The 16,678-nt window shown below is 36.4% G+C and overlaps 1 protein-coding gene across 1 annotated transcript in view; it reads right to left on the bottom strand.

Moving 5' to 3' along the window:
- The window catches only part of PIK3C2G (phosphatidylinositol-4-phosphate 3-kinase catalytic subunit type 2 gamma), a 215,961-nt gene that overhangs the window by 129,736 nt on the left and 69,547 nt on the right, over nucleotides 1-16,678 (bottom strand). The window contains exons 14-16 of the mRNA XM_084526130.1: nucleotides 10,001-10,115; nucleotides 8,148-8,275; nucleotides 771-959 (exon numbers count right to left, since the gene is read on the bottom strand). Of these exons, the coding sequence (XP_084382256.1) occupies nucleotides 771-959; nucleotides 8,148-8,275; nucleotides 10,001-10,115 (432 nt within the window). The remainder of the gene's footprint in view (nucleotides 1-770; nucleotides 960-8,147; nucleotides 8,276-10,000; nucleotides 10,116-16,678) is intronic.

Raw genomic sequence — 16,678 nt, forward strand, 5'->3', positions numbered from 1 at the left:
TAATATGGAACTGAGATTGCAAAACAGGTGCAGCTTTTGCTTATCCAGACATGTAAGGGCTTGATAAACCAGATTTGCTCAGTCATTTCATCTGCAGGTTTAATGTTTTCACAGGTAGATCACTTAACACAAAACACCTCCCAAGTCTTTAGAGGAAACATAACTGCTGACAAAATTCTGTCCTCTGACACTTACTATTATTACATAATTGACTATCCCAAACATCAGGAAAGCCTCCCAACAGACAGTCAGCTCCTGGTGTAAGAAGTGGGGGTGGGATCACAACAGAAGTTACTCAAAATATGGGGAACTGGCTTCAAAGTTTCTTCTTCAAATAGATGGGCTACAGGTGGGTCTGCACGTATTTACACAGTATCACTGTCTGGAAGCACAGTTCAGTCCTCCTTATCTCCCATTACTTCATGTCTGCACAGTAGTTTGAAGATACAATGTTATGGAAATGCTAAGTATTTGACTGATCACCTGCTACCAGAAACTGACTGAATTGGCTATACAGCATGAAATACTCTTTTTATTATCCTGAAAAATAGGATATCTTCTCAGTCAAGAAGGCAGGGCCAGCACGTTCAATTTAAGGTTATCACAGGAGTTGCAATTACATCTTCACTTTGACACAGGGACAGAACCAAAAGCACAATCACTGAAAGAAAGCATGATCCTATGCTGAGCAAACTGAAGTGCTGAATTAATCAGCAGCATGTGATCATTCTGCTTATCGTTATTTTCCTACTTTGTTAATTTTCCCTTACCTGAAAGTCAGGAGCCCGAATGCCTCTAGAGGGTTAGAAAATCTCCATCTCCTCATGACAGAATACATTTCTGATACAGTTGTTCGATCCCAACTGGGTGCACTGCCCAGTACCAGAGGAAGAGAGCAATTTTGATTATTGCAGTAGTAACGATAAAACCATAAGATTCTTCTCTGTTGCTCTGAGAGTCTGGAAGAGAAGATTAGAAATTCAGTTTGAAATTAAAACCACCTGGAGCTTTGTGTAGCAACAAACTTTATTGTACTGGGGGACCAAGTCATACAGAATACTGCTTTTCGGCTAAGTACATGTTTTCCTTGGGGTAGGGTATCATTTTCTGCAGACCAGCTTTTATAAGAAAAGTGATACTTATACTCTGGATCTGTCAGCCTTGGGTCATATAAAAATGAAGTGTCAAAAGACACACATGTATGGATATTTCACTTTCCAAGCACTCTCATTTTTCTTCTCCACTCTGTTGTTGGTGTTTGTTCATTTTAACTGGGATTTTCTGACAAAGAAGGTGCAGTTTTCACTGGATAAATTATTGTTACCTCCATCTGCTACACATCATCTCTAATTAAGTAGTGTAACAACTACACATACAGCACTCCTAGTCATAGCTTTCATTCTTGCTCTTCCTTGGTCTTCCTTTGACTAACACAGACTTGTCTATTTCTAGCATATTTGCAATAAAAATGGGGCTTAGGTACATCCATGCACGTACCCAGGAACATGACAGCACATGCATTCACGCACACATGCAGTGTGATCACACCTAATTTTAGCATGAGCTTGCAGAATGGTAGGAAAGCTCCCAATGGCTTCTGTTTGCAAGGCCTAGCATGCTGTTTCTCTGTACTTATGAAAAAAGGATGCAATACAGAATTCCACACAGAGATATGAGATGGCTGAATAACAATGATAAAACAGCTAGATAATACACAATATTTTACCATAATATCTGATTCAAAATAATAAATCCTAGGTCTTAGTATCATCAAAAAATAGAAGAATAAATCCCCCGTGAGAAACAAGCCAAGACAATGTCCTAAATTTGATATCAGAGCAAAGCTCTGAAAGTGCAAAATGGTCTCCAGTTGACAGAAATCATTACCGAAGCCAAGACAAACATCAGTATTCTTGGTCATAGTTGATATGAACGGTGATCATCTACTCAGTAAGATAACTTAAATATGACCTTAAGCTGATCTGGATATTTCAGAGCAAGGTGTAAGAATCTTTGTAGAAGGTAGTAAGCAAATAGTTTATTTCCAGTCAAGTATTTCATTATTTGAATGTGTATAAACTGGGTTCAAAATCCAAGCATTTCCATACCTGTCAATATCTTCCTCCTCCTATTTGCAATGATTTGGGGGCATTCTTAGCAAAAATAAGTATCATTGTCCTTCTCAAATTCTCAAGACTGCGGCTTTCACAGCTTAGAGCAATGAGCTCCTTTGTGGTTCTATTTTCACCAAGCAACTTTTCTTTTTTTACAGTTTTAAATTGCCAAATATTTGGAACAGAGAGTGATAGAACAGAGGTGGTTTTTTTTGCTTGTTTGTTTGTTTTGTTTTTTTTTTTTTTTTTTTTTTTTTTAATGCCACAGGAATGTTTATTCCTTTCCTTTAGGAGAAATATATGTATGAAGAAAAAGAAGAACATACCCCTATGATAAAAATTCTGTCATGTCTTTTAGCGACCATTTCGAGAAAAGTATCATTTTAGCAGTCATTTTAAGAAACTGCATCAGAATTCACAGCATATCTATTTTGACAACAGATAGATGTTTCTCTCTGTGAAGAAGTCACACAGAAAAAGAGATAAAAGTAGGCCTAAGACTTTATTGCCATCTTGTTTTCTTTTGCATTCAGACGGTTTTCTGCAGGACGGTTTTGCTAAAGGACCCATTTTATATGCTGACTTTAAGCAGAGACTGAAGCTTTCAAACAGCATCCTCCAAACTAGACAATCTGTTGTTCAGATTAAAGCAGCTAAAGCCTCCACTGAATTTACAAAGGGAGATAAGAAATCAATTGTTGTATTAGGTTTTCTAAATATTACATTTCTCCCTTTGACTTTGCTTTAGAGGCAATGCCATTTTCTCTTGCCATGTTTCTACAAGAAATTAGATTAACATATTTTAAAGATTAGATTAACATATTTTAAAGATTCAAGATGAAACTAAAGGTTAGGGTGTTTTTATTTATTTATTTATTTATTTTAATTTTGAGATTTTCATTTCATTTTCTTAGTTATACTAAAAGTTCACATATACATGTGATGCGACATTTAAGATATGTGGTAAAATTATTCTGCGTACATATAACATCTGCAGATTGTTATGCTACTAAGGCTGTTTTTTTGTCTAAAATGGGTTAAGATATAATAAACCCTATTCACTGATAAAAATGCAGTTCATTGAGCTTTTTCTTTTAACATCATTACGTCTATCCTTCCCTCTATATAGCAGGTATTTTAAAATATATAGTCTTCTGCTCAACACAAAGGAAAATATAGAAGAAAAAAATCTTACTTAAAACCTAAATAATTCAGTAGTTTTCATATTTTTTTTTGATAATTTTTTTTAATCCTTTTAACTAAATGAAGGAAAAGCTTCTGTGGAAAATTTGTTAGCTGGTGTTAATTATCACTTATTTTGTGGAGAAATGGCAAGAAATAGTTTAAATGCTTCTGAGTGCTCTGAACATTCATGTGCAGTCCTAGAAAAGAACAAGACAAAATAGCAAAAAGAGAGTCAGAAAAGCAAAACAAAGTTAGAAAATTCAAATTTCTGTCCCCCAGTTCCATTTTGCACTTTCTCTTCTGTGGGCAGACTAGTGAAGTGTGCAGTATTACTGCCTTTTTTTTTTTAGACCTGTACTATCTACCAGGCTCTAAGTAGCTATTTTTAATCGAAATTCACAGTCTTGTTATGACTGGTAGGCAAAGTAGAGTCTTATTAGACAAGTGGCAAAAACAAAAAGAAAAAGGGAAGCTGAAACAGTAGAAAAAGTATAAGGAAAATGATGAATGAAGGAAAGAAAGATGGCAGAAATAAGACTGTCATCTTCCTGGTTTCAGACCAGTCTGATCCTTCCAGTGGGAGCCACTGTGCACAAGCAGGTTGTACCACATTCGAAGTGCAGCCATTGTCCCAGATGGCTAGTTTTCTGGGGGGTTGTGTTTCCACCACAGTAATCCTAAAAGAAATCAAAGGCTCACATCTCAATTGTTTTCAGAATTCAGCCAAAGTGGCTGGCAGTGACTAATTAACTCTCTTAGTCCATCCCCCTGCCCCTCATGTGGTTTGGTGGTGACACCAAAGATCACATAATTTAGGGCCATTAGCAGCACAAGAGCCATATGTTGAGGTTCACTTCCTTAATTTCCACTGACACCCTCAAGTGACCCATCACTAATCAACATCCAAAAGATGCTGGCCGCAGGGACCAGCATTCTGAGAGCTAACTACCAGAGAGACAAGGGTTTGAGAGTCAGCTGTTGTGAAGACCATATGCCTCAAACAGCAACTGGGGAGACCCGTGTGTGTGTAATAGGAAGTGGTCCAAACACCATCAAGCAGAATATGGCTGTGGACTTGAGGGCTTTTATGTCTGGTCATCAACAGCTGGGGAAAGAGGGAAGATCTGGAGCCAGCTACTAAATAAAATGAGCTCAACTTCTGGAGCAATTGATATTTTAATGCTGAAGATTTAGATATAAATATGTATGTTCATGGATATATTCTACTGGCAGACTTTGATCCTGATCACGCAGAGTGGAAGAACAGAATCACACTCTGTGCTGTCCACTTTTGTGGAGAGTCACACTTTTGTGAGAGTTCTGTGTCTTTGTGTATGTGCTGGGAAGGCACCGCCTTGTGTCTGGGCTGATTTGTGTGGTCAGATATTTGTACTGTGTGTGCCTACCAGGAAAAAGCACTCCATCTCTCTAATGGCTGAGCCTGGGGACACCAAGCCCTGGCCACGTTGCATCCACAGTGCTATTGGATTTGACAGCCTGTAACAAGGACAACCATGCAGTTGTCTGGTTTTAGCCATTTTCTCCTTTCTCTACCACACGGTTTAGAACTTTTTCTGTCCATTCACTTATTCCCTCTGCTTTCAGTACAATGACTAAAAGGACAGCCTGTGAGAGGTTTCTTGTGTCTTCCATCCACAGACACCTTTTTATTTTAAATTAATATCTGAGACTTATAGGCCTGAAACATCATAAAATATGTTGTTACTGAAACGTTACCTAGATTTCTCCTTTTTTCTTGACACATGAAGGAAGGAAGAGAACCTGAGATTTCATGGTAATAATGTGGTTGGATACAAATATATTTTAAAAAAAACTTTAATAAAACTATCTTGACTAAGGAAGGTAAAAAGAATGCTTCTGATATTGGTACAACAGAAAATTGTAGGCTGTCAGATTCCTCTGGACCAGAAATCACTTAATAAACATAGACCTTCTTTATTCAAACCCCCAAGTATGCCACCCTTCACCCTGATGATACATTTGGTAGATCATCTTGACCACAAGATGGGATAACTGAAAACAAGCTGTGGGAAAAGCCAGGACTACCATTCTTTTTCCTCCAAGGATGTTATTGAACTTACTGAAATCTTAGCAGCAGCCACTTGAATCTGTCTTCTGCAAATTTCCCAGCTGGAAAAAAGAAGCATTCACGCCTCCTATAAGTATTACCACCTCTAATGAACTTCTAAATAATTTAATGAATAATAAAGCGTACTGTATGTTACAGTGTAACCCTCTGTAACAGCAACTCCTAGGAAAGCATATGAGTGAAGGAAGCTATAGATGGTTATATAAATACAATAAAGCCAGGAGACAAAATATATATATATATATAAGCCATTTCAAAATGACATGGTTTCCTTTAAAACCTGAGAAACATCATCACAGACCAGATCACTGGTCTATCTCTCACCCAGTGTTTTGCCTCTGACAGTGGCAATCTGAGATGCAATTTAGGCAGGACATGCCAGCCTGGCCACTTTTGGGGGTTTCTTCCCTTCATATTCCCAGAGAATCCAAAATTGTTGTGCTAGGGATGTTATAGTCTCTACCCTTGCTTCATCTTTGTAATATCTCCTTATGAACCTGTCCACGAATCTGTGGACAGCCTTTATGAATCTGATGGCATTGTCTACCTGCCCAGCATTGTGCCAGTAGATTTTAGAGGTTCACCACTGACTGCTTGAAGTGTTCTTCCATTTATTAACAATAGATCTACTTCTGCCATGGGATATCCCTAGCTTGAATATTGTACCTTTATTTCTTTCCTTGTTTTTTTTTTTTTTTTTTTTCTTCCTTGTCCACTATCATCATGATTTTGGAAATAGTAAACACACCACTCTCAGCCTTCTCCTCTCTACATAAGAAGTCTCAGATTTTTTAGCTTTTAGCTTCTCCTGATTAGGCTACTACTTCATCCCTTCAAACATGTTACCCTTCTCTACCTTTTCCAGTTCTCCTGTGTCCTTCCTGAGTTGTAGATGCAAGAACTACACAGCATACTCAAAACACTGCCTTTCAAGGTTTTAGACAGCAGTGAAATGACATACATTGGCTTCTCCTCTACACCCTTCTTGATGACACCTAGTATTTTGTTAGCGTTTTCGGTTGCTGCTGCACATTGTACTCATGAGTTCAGGGAAATAGCAGCAGTAATTCAAAGATGTATTTTCTGTGATGTAGATGCAGGTTTTGAATTCAGTGTAATGTACAGATTTCCTAGATAATTTTTCCTTAAATATATCCTTTTAAATTTACCCACACTGAAACTCACTTGCCATATTTTTGCCTCCTTATTTTTGTAAGGCCCTTTTGGATGTCTCCTCCATGACACAGCTTCTATCTGGCAGAGCTTAGTACCATCTGCAGAGTTGGAGATTTCACCATACACTTCCTTCTCCACATCATCAGTGGAGATACTGAATAAAATTGGTCCCAGCCTTGAGTACGGAAGGACTCTACTGCTGATTATCTATTCTGAAAAGCCATTAAATGTCCAAACTGGTCTTTAACCAGTTTTACTCTATACCCATGAACACTTTCTTTAACAATCTGATATGGAACCTCACTAAAGTGTTTTGAACATCCAAATACTTTATGTTCACCAAATCCCCCAAATCCACAAACCCTCTGATAACCTTCTAGAATAGCAGCAATAGGTTGGTGAGGCAGGTTTCTGTTTACAAAAGCTTCACTGGCTCTTTGCTGACAGATTTCTCCATGCTTAGCTAAATGCTTAATGATCTTACTTCTTCTCACAGAAACCACCATTTTACTACAAACAGAGGTCAGATGCATTGACTTGAAGTACCCCAAATCATTTCTAGAGTACCTTTTGCAGGTGGGAATCATGCAGACAACTTGCAAGTGCCTTAGCACAGTGGCCATTTATGATAAAATACTGTCCTCCCATTCATATTAGAAATAAAATAATAACCAGACCACAGACCCCATGAGTAATAAAAATAACTTTATGTTATATTCTGTCTTTTTAAAAGATGAAGCAAACATTAAATACATTTTTTTTTAATTAAAAAAAAAACAGGAAATCAACATAATCGACCTAGAAAAATCTTCTTAACAGATATATCACAAAGAGAGCTAGACTGGCTTTAAGTTATTTAGTTATTGTAAAACTAATGTATCTTTTGAACTTCGATGAAAGATTAATTTACATAATTAACTGTGACTGGTATAATGACTTTCCATAACTATTTATGTTCTTAATGCCACTTGGATTATATCTAAAATTATTTTATATAGTACATCATCCTAATTGCTTATGTAACCTGAGCATATTTATCTTCTTCAATATACACGCGCATTTGTTTTTATTTGTCTTCTGTTTAAAGCTAAACTTTGTATACTTCTTTCCTTGTTTAAAAAAACAAAAAACTAATAAGTGTTGTTTTAATGATTATATGCTATTACTATAGCTTATTAGTCTGAGCAAGTTGTCGATAGAGAATACTGATTTTCATCTAATCTAAAGGTTTTCATTCTAATACTGTTATAGACTTACCACATCACTTGAAAACCTTCTGAATCAAAAGTTGGTTTCTCCCCTCAAATACATGAAAAGATATAATGATAGAGAGGTAAAAACAACCCTTTTCTAAAACAGTAAAGTACGCTGCCACTTCCAGGGGCTTATTTAGGCTTTGCTGTCATCTGTTCTCTCATTTAGAGGTGCTACTTCTCAAATCAATCACCCTTTGCTCCTTCAGAGAAAAAAAAAGTTTTTGAAGAAGTGGACTCATTTAATTGTGATCGATAGAATAAGTACTTCAAGCAAAGATTCAGCAGAACTAGTTGGGTACAACTTACAGCAAGAGAGACTGTGCCTGTGAAAGTCTTGCAATATGCTTCAGGCACTCCTTGGTTGGCTCTTCAAGATCTTTTTTCTCTTCAGGTTCAGGTTTAATGAACTCCAAATTAGTTTCTGGAAAGTCAATCTTTATTTAAAAAAAATAATAAAAAAAGATAAAAAAGATAGAAGTCCTCTTAGCAATATGTATTCTCAGATACATCTGTTAATAAATGTCATCCTGGATTTGTACAGGAAGCATACAAAATATGAGAGAAGAGGAGGTAACTCTCTGAGGATGTTCACTGCAAGTAATACTCTACTTAGAGAAGCTGGTGATATACCCAGCCCACAAAAATCAGTGGGAGCTTTGTCTCAGACATTCTTGAGAGAATTTAATCCACTGTATTTATTAGAACTGCATGTACTCAAGGCTGAAGTTGTTTTTTCCTTCCTTCCTCCCTTTCCTCGTTTTTCATGAGATAGGTCTTAAATGAAAAGCATCCATTAGATATATTTTTTTTTTCAAAAAAAAAAAAACAGGAATAATTCTGATATGCAGTTTAAGAGCTTAGAAGATGGGAATCAGATTCCTGATATCAGTTCCTGATGCTCAATTTCATATACGTTGTATAGTATCTACCATTATTTCATTCTTTGCACTTTCACATGGGCATCTGAAATTTAGGAAAATGTTTTTAAGATACAGAGAAAGAAAACATTCCACCAAAATTATGAATCTTGAGGTCACGGTAATCTGAAAATGTAGGTTGTTCCTTAAAATCCAGTTCAATTTGCACATCCTATTTTGGTTTGCTCACATCGTAATCTCTTATCCTATACATTTTCTATATGCATATAAAATAGATATGCATCACTCTTCTAAAGGCTAACAAAGTTATTCCCTACAAAATGTAAGCATCATGTTGGCCACATCAGAAAAGCAATCTTTATGGCAGTACTTCCAGTATGTTCACAAATCACGATACTGTCACTTATATGGCAATAACTGAGAAGAGCATGGGGAAATGAGAGACTCTCCTTTCCTGTTCCTTCCAGCAGAGAAAGATTATAACACAGTAGCCATTTACTGTCTGGGCTTCCTTTATTATTAAGAGAGAGAGAGCTGTTCTAAGTCATCTTCTTGGCTCGAACTCCTCAGACTAGAAAATCCCTATTTGCTTGTCTATTAAAAATAGGGTATTCTTAGACCAGATTAATTTATCTGTATTATCTGTTCTTTTACATGTCATTTGCTAATAGTCATTTCAGCTTTTTTAATACAGAAAGCAACTGGCTTTGCCCTCAAAGTATCCACTTGCTAATTTAACTTGGAAAGGTGACAAAACTACCAGGCATTTTGCATTTTCAATACTGGGAGCACCATTCTGCCAGAGTTTGTGGGTTCTCAACATGTAGTTATGGAGGGAGAGCTCTACTGCCATTTGTTGACAATTTGCTTGTAGATGCTTCCTTTACAGCTCCTTCACACTAATTGCAAGCTGTATTTTACACTTATAATTGCACACAGTTCAGCAGTACCCAGAACTAAAGTTCAGATTTGAAAAGCCATCTGCAAGTCATGTAACTAGTCAGCAATTTTTGTCAAAAGTATTTTTGGAACTAAAATCATATTAATAAAAAATTACTGCATGAAAATCTTCCGTAGCTCTCAGAGGTGTCATTCTATATACAAATTATCATACATATTTGCCACTGTGCAGCATTATACTTTTCATCCACTATGATTAACATGCCCTCTCTGAGTAGCTATAGTAGAAATAGGATTTCTAATTTGTGTGGTCTTTTTTTTTTTTTTTTTTTTTTAAAGTATGTTGGAAATGAACTTTTCTTAGTTTTTTCATTTTCTTACCTGCAAAGTTACTGAAGTTGGTATATCAGTACTGCAGATGCCTGGGGTAATCATTGATGCTGGAAGTATGCTGTCCAACTTCATGCTAAGAAGCACAGTTCCATGGATGAGCCGCCTGCAATGGACACAGACAGAAATACTGCCTCAGTACTGGAGGTGACTGGGTTTATTGAAATCACATCTAAAACTACAGAAATGGACAGCTTAAAGGACAAGTGAAAGGATAACAAACCTTTCATCTTTATGTGGTTAGTACAAATCTGGTCAAGATCAGTAATGTTTGTACACTGGTGGCCTGTCTGCCATAATGCTATCTATTTAGTTGCAGGGATTGTGGCACAAATCAAGCTGATGAGAAATTCCAGATCAGCTCTGTACTTTACCATTGACTTCCTGTGTGACAGGGGTTGTCATTGAAGCTAGCTATAAAATGAGGATAACATCATATTCCTATCTCAGTATTTCATTTTGGGAATATGGTAGAGACTGTGAAGTGTCAACATACTATATAAGGTGGAGGGAGTGGAGAGCAGCATTCATTTAATTCCACAGAGAGAAGAAACTCATGACAATCTACTGTGACCAGAATGAATCGTGCTAATTTTATCAGTCAAAATGTGTAAATGGTCAGTAGTACAGCTTCAGCATTCAATGATCTGGAAGGAATTTGAATGGGATGGTTTGTACCACATGCACATTTGTTTTTTGGATAGATGAAAGATTATGGTCTGAAGTACCTATCTGAGCACTACGCGCACGATAAAGCCCTGTCAGAAACAGGCATGCATGTAGTCTGCAAGTAAGAAAAACAGCATGATTTGGCAGGTCAACACAATTCATTCCAGAAAACCTGAATAAAATCAGAAAGTTCTGGTATCAATTCTAATTATGACTAATCTGCTCAAATTAAGAACGTAGTACCTGGATACCATACTATATAGTACACCAGACTTACCCTTTAATTTGTCTATATCTTAATGGTTAGTTAGGATAAATTCAGAATTTTGATATGCTGAACATCTCTTTTTTCACTGGCAAATTTTATTACTATTATTCCAATCACTGCTCAGTCAATGAAACTGTGATAGAATGGGCTAGACTGTCTTCTGCCAACTCTAACAGAAACACAGCCAGGTAGACAAGTTTTGAGTAAACAGCTTTTTACCAGAGATGAGGATGTAAGAGGAAAAAGATAACTCAGATGAACTTTCTGATGAGTTTGCATCACTGCTGGAAAAAAGTACATTTTTGAATTGCATATGAAAACAAATCGCTGCAAAGTCATCTGAAGAAGAAACAGGGGACTCCTGCAAAATCATTTTTGTGATTCAACACTTGGTGCAAATGTAACTTAGGGCTAATTTTTGTTTTTCACTTCTGAACCTATTGATGTCATAAGTGCAAACATTTTATTTTATTGTGAAATACAGCTCGAGAGGATTAAAGACAAAGCTATTTTCTAGTTTCTTTTGCAGCTGTAGGCAGGCATATTTGCAGGGGAAGGGAGGCAGAAAAAGGAACTGTGATGTGAAGAAGATGCCACTTGGGGAAAAAGAGTTTGTTATATGAAGTTTTTCACACTCAGCTGATGTGAATGTGGAAGTGATAAATCGTGGTTCAAAGCTGTTTTCCTGTGATGCTTAACTGGAGTCACATCTCTTTGTGCATCGCCTTGTGGATGGAGTCACATCTCTTCAACCATTCCCTTGTGGACAGAAGTTTACATGATAATTTGAACTAATTACCCCTTAAGTTACCAAGGAGAGGAATAGCTGAGAACTGAATGAACTTGAAGACTAAATTATCCTTTTGAGTTCTCTTTATGGCTAATCACTTTTACATCATCCTCTAAAACCATAGAGGGCTTTAAAGAAGAATATAGATGGTAGATTTTTTTTTCCTGGGTAACCTGAAAATCTGTATAGGCAAATACAAGAAGTACCACAGACCTCAGAGGCACTGTATGTGTGTTTAATTGAGACATTTCCTTAACTCATTATTACAGCTCATTTGTACCGAGTACAGTTGTGGCTGAAGACTGTCCTGGAAAGTAAAGAACAATTGGTAGGTGGACTTCTCCAGTCTCAGAGAAGCACCAAAGAAAGCAGAATGCTTTCAGAAGCAGAAGGACCTAGAATGCTCAGAATTTCAGAACCAGAAAGACTAAGAATGCTCATATGTTAAAGCAGATGAGAGGACTATGAGTAAATCCAAAGACCACTGAAACAGTATGGAGATACTATCTCCTAAGAAAAAAATGAACTAGTTTTTAAGAAAGATATTTATACCTGTATACAAAATACCCTAATTTATATCTACAAATAAGTGAGTAACTCAAGCTGTAAATCACTCTTTAGACCAAGGTGAGTCAATAAACACAGGCAGTATTTTAAAAGTGTGTGAAGAGACAGTGACTACTGAAATATGATATATTTTCAGGTGCAGCTTTCCCTAGCAAACTTTGTGGAACTATATGCACTACACAGACAATACTCTTCTTTTGGACACAAAAACAGAATGATAACAAATAGCCTCGTGGGTGAATGAAAGTTATATTATATTTAGGAAAAGGAAAAGAGGCAGCAGAGTGTGCAGGATCCATTCAGAAAAGGAAGGAGCCAGCATCATGAGCATTATAGCCATAATCTTTTCTGAACAGACTCCTCTCTCTGCTGTCTTGGACTGATGAACTCAGGTAGGTCACTCCCCGTTTTTCCTAATAGTTTTCTCATCTATAAAGTGAGGACAGTAATGCTGATCTTTGTAAAGTGATCACAGTTATAGGTGATGGCTTCCATGTAGCAACTGGAAAAATTCTCTTCAGCATAAGGCCCATAAGAAGGTGAATAAGCAAGTGCTGCCTTGTGTCTGCTGCCATTTATTTATTTATATTCTCACACAAAACCAGGGCAGGTAGAAACCCCTGGAATTACAGATTTCCAGCTGTTGTTTCCAACAGGAGCTAAAATAAACTGCCACAGAAGAAGAGGAGACTGCAATGGAATGACAACACAAGGCACTCTGTCTTATAAATTCAACCTAGTATCCTAAATTCATATGGGACACCTCATTCACCACACCAAGAAAGAGGAAAATTTTGTTGCCTGTTCTGATTTGGAAATACCAGTGCAAAATAAATCATGTTGTTAGAATCAATGAACTCAGAGCAATGGACACTGTGGGAGACATTACAGCTCCCAAATTGCCCCATATGATGGATTCCTGATTTGTTAATTAGCTCTAGATTGCTAAACTATTCAGCCCAAGAGACAAACACATTTTTCTGACATGAAGGAATGGAAAATTGACAATTTGGTTTGCAAACACTTTTGAACTGACTCTTGAAACTAAGATTTCTTGATACAGGAACATCATCAAGGGCCTTATTGATTTACGGACACTTGATAAAATAAGAAATGTGAATACGGAGGCTCACCAACTGGACAAGTCAGAAGCCATCATCGTTACTGTGTTCATTCACAAACGTATGTAACATGAGAGGGGTGTGACTGTTTAGACAAGATATACCAGGAAAAAAGATGGCAAAATATGGTGCAAAAATAATTCAATTATCCCCAAACCTGACATAATAAACCTTAGAAATTCAGGGGTAAATTTAAAGGAAATCCAAAGCTGCTATGCTAAAAAGAAGCATGTTTTATGGCCTAAGAAGTGTTAATTCTGCCCTGGAATGATATCATGTAATAACAATTCTAATTACATGTACTACAACATTCTAGAAAATTCACATTAGATAAATAATTTTCATCTGCAAAGAAATGTTATATGTCCTACAGACATTTACAAGGAACAGATCTTCACAGATTTTCTAGCTTGATTAACTCCCATAAGTCTGAAGACACTGAATATTGCAACTGGAAATTTATCAGATTACTCCAGATTAAAACAAATTTGAGGCAATGCTCTTAATTTTTACTGATTTTGTGCCCTAAAACCAAACATACAAAAAAAAAGTTTATAAGCAATAATTTTAATGTAAACATCTACACATAGGAAAAGACTAGAGAAAATTTGCAGAATCTCAGTTTTGTAAAGAATTTCAGAGAAATCTGCACAAACATGTAAGGCTGATTAGAAGAAATACCAACACATATTTAACAAATGATATAGTGGCCACTCTCTATCCATCAGCTAGTATATCCTTCTTATACATTGATCTGTAAAGGGACTTTGACATGCAACTGCTTGGGTTGGAAAAGAGCTGGTCCTGCCCCAAAACATCAGAAGCTTTCTCTGCTTCTAGCCAGAGATGAAGGGAACTTGCATACATTAATAGCTAAAATAAGTTCAGTTTTTCTTAATCTTCAGTTCAGACTAAATATAAAGAACTAAAATATGAATGGGTGAATACACTATACAATGAAAATAGCCATTTTTGAGAGAAAATAGGTATCAAGGAAAGAAGGAAGGAAAGAAAGGTATTTTAAAAGCATCTGAATCCTTTTAAAAGCAGCTCTCTGTCCTTATCTTTCCTGAGCCTAAGAAGAATGGCTCGGTTACCAACTGGAACAAGGATGTTTGATGACCCAGGCAAGTACCTCGGGGCTACTGGCTACTTCAAAGAGCCTATTTCTGTCCTTTCCTTGTAAATTAAATTCTAGACTTGAGGATCTGTTACAACTCTTTCAGAAACATAAATTCACCTCTAAGAAAAGCATTCATTTGAGAAAGAGGTATTTTCCAAGTCAGCAATGTTTTGTTAGACATTTCCTGGTCAGATTTATTTAATCTTTTTATATACATTTACATCGTTTGTTCATTTAGAACATTATTCATATAATACTGTAATCTTTGCAGTAATACAAGGTTCTCTTGATACATTAGCATAACACTACAGGTACAGACCTTTTCTTAGTACCTAAAGTTCAGAAGTACTTTGCTGAAAAGAGTCTTGAAGTTTAGTTTCATTCCAGGCTGTGGGGGCCCAAAGTCTGGTTAATAGTTCATTGATAACATTATCTATAAAGAATCACCTCACAGTTTTAGTCCTGCTGCTCTCTATGTAGCTAACTTTGAGAGCTACTTTACTCTATCCAAAAATATTTATGATCTTCCAAGGAAAATGAAAAGCAGGCTGGGTGAATGTTAAGACATTTTCACGGTTCATATTTGAGAAGGAATTTCAGGGCTATCCTTATTTTTAAATCAGTCTATCAATTCAAGTCATGGTGAATGAATAATTTTGTGGAGTTGTACTTGGCTAAAAGAGGAAAAGGCATTTAGGTTTCTTTGTGTTAGTAATTGCTATAATTGTAAATGACACAGCTAACTGATTAGGGGGTGTTGAACATGCTATTCCTAAATTATTCCAACCCAACAACTCAATTTTTATTTTTGCTTTAAAGGGTCATTTCAGCAGTGATCTGAACAATTATACAGCAGATGAAAGGAAAGTAACCCTGCATCCCCTTCACTGTGCTGATTTTGTGTTCTAAGATAATGGAGCCATTTTTCAGTAGAAGTTTTAAAATTATCTGTGTGACTTGGAGATCTACCTAAGGAAAATCAGTATGTTTGACCTGAAGATATACATTACAAAATATATAATACGGGGAGTTGAGGACTAACAAATATTTCAACAATCCTTGATTTAGAACTTAAATGCTGAAAAAAAATAATAATTAAAAAAAAAGGCTGTAGTAGAAGAGGTGCTCTAGTAGAATAGGATTCTCATGTGTCCTATTTACCTCCAGAGATGCCTTCCTGTTTCCCAGTTAAGTTCCCATGCTTAATGTTCTGCCTCTGCATGTACCAAGCACACATCAACTTGCTGGGGCTGAGAACAAGTTAACAATTAATCTCAAGATTTTCAGCAAAGATATTCCCTCTGCATGTTTCAACTTAAGCATCATAATGGTAAAAATACTCACATTAAGTACAATGAATATTTTCTTTAATAAGACACACGAAATGGAAGGGTGATTGGTGTACTATTCTTCTGATTCGCCTAATGAAAAGTCACTGAATAAAACTCTTGAGCAGTTGTTAGAGCAGAGATTTGATTCACATTTCTTTCCTTCCTTCAAGCTAAGAGCTCTTATCATTCAGTCATAGAAGAATGTTCTCCTTCTCTGAATAGAAATTCAAGCAATCTTGAATTTTCTCCTGAAAATATGGAAAAAGCCTCTAGCCCAGTCCAACCTATTGGCTAGCATTTTAAACCTCTTAGCCTAGAAGTTCAGAGGAATCCAAGGTCTTTCACACCAAGTAAACACATACATGCAGTAAGTTTCACTTTGTTTGGTGTTCTTTTTTTTTTTTTTTTTTTCCTTTTCTTCTTTTTTTTTTTTAATGGTGATTGCTATGATGTGCAAAACTAGATGAAGATATCTCAAGATGAGGAAGGAGCTATATTTTAGATACAGATGATTATGCAGAAACTTGTGGGGCTCGGGCATATTTGTCTATTGCCCATCTCAGTTATCTGTGCATTCAGCATGTCTGCTGTTGTGAATCTTATGCTGTGGCATGCAAGGTTAAGGTGTTTAAATAAAAATTAAGTATCATCATAACAGCTTGATCTAAACTCAGATTTCTCACTGCTACTAAAATATATAAAAGGTACTGTAGAAAGTTTACCTTAGATCTCCGTTCATGCATCATTGCAGAGACAATCAAGCCTACGAGTATCTTTAAACCACTGTTACACTGTGTTAT

This window comes from Aythya ferina (assembly GCF_964211825.1).
Source record: "Aythya ferina genome assembly, chromosome: 1".
NCBI classification, from domain to species: Eukaryota; Metazoa; Chordata; class Aves; order Anseriformes; family Anatidae; genus Aythya; species Aythya ferina.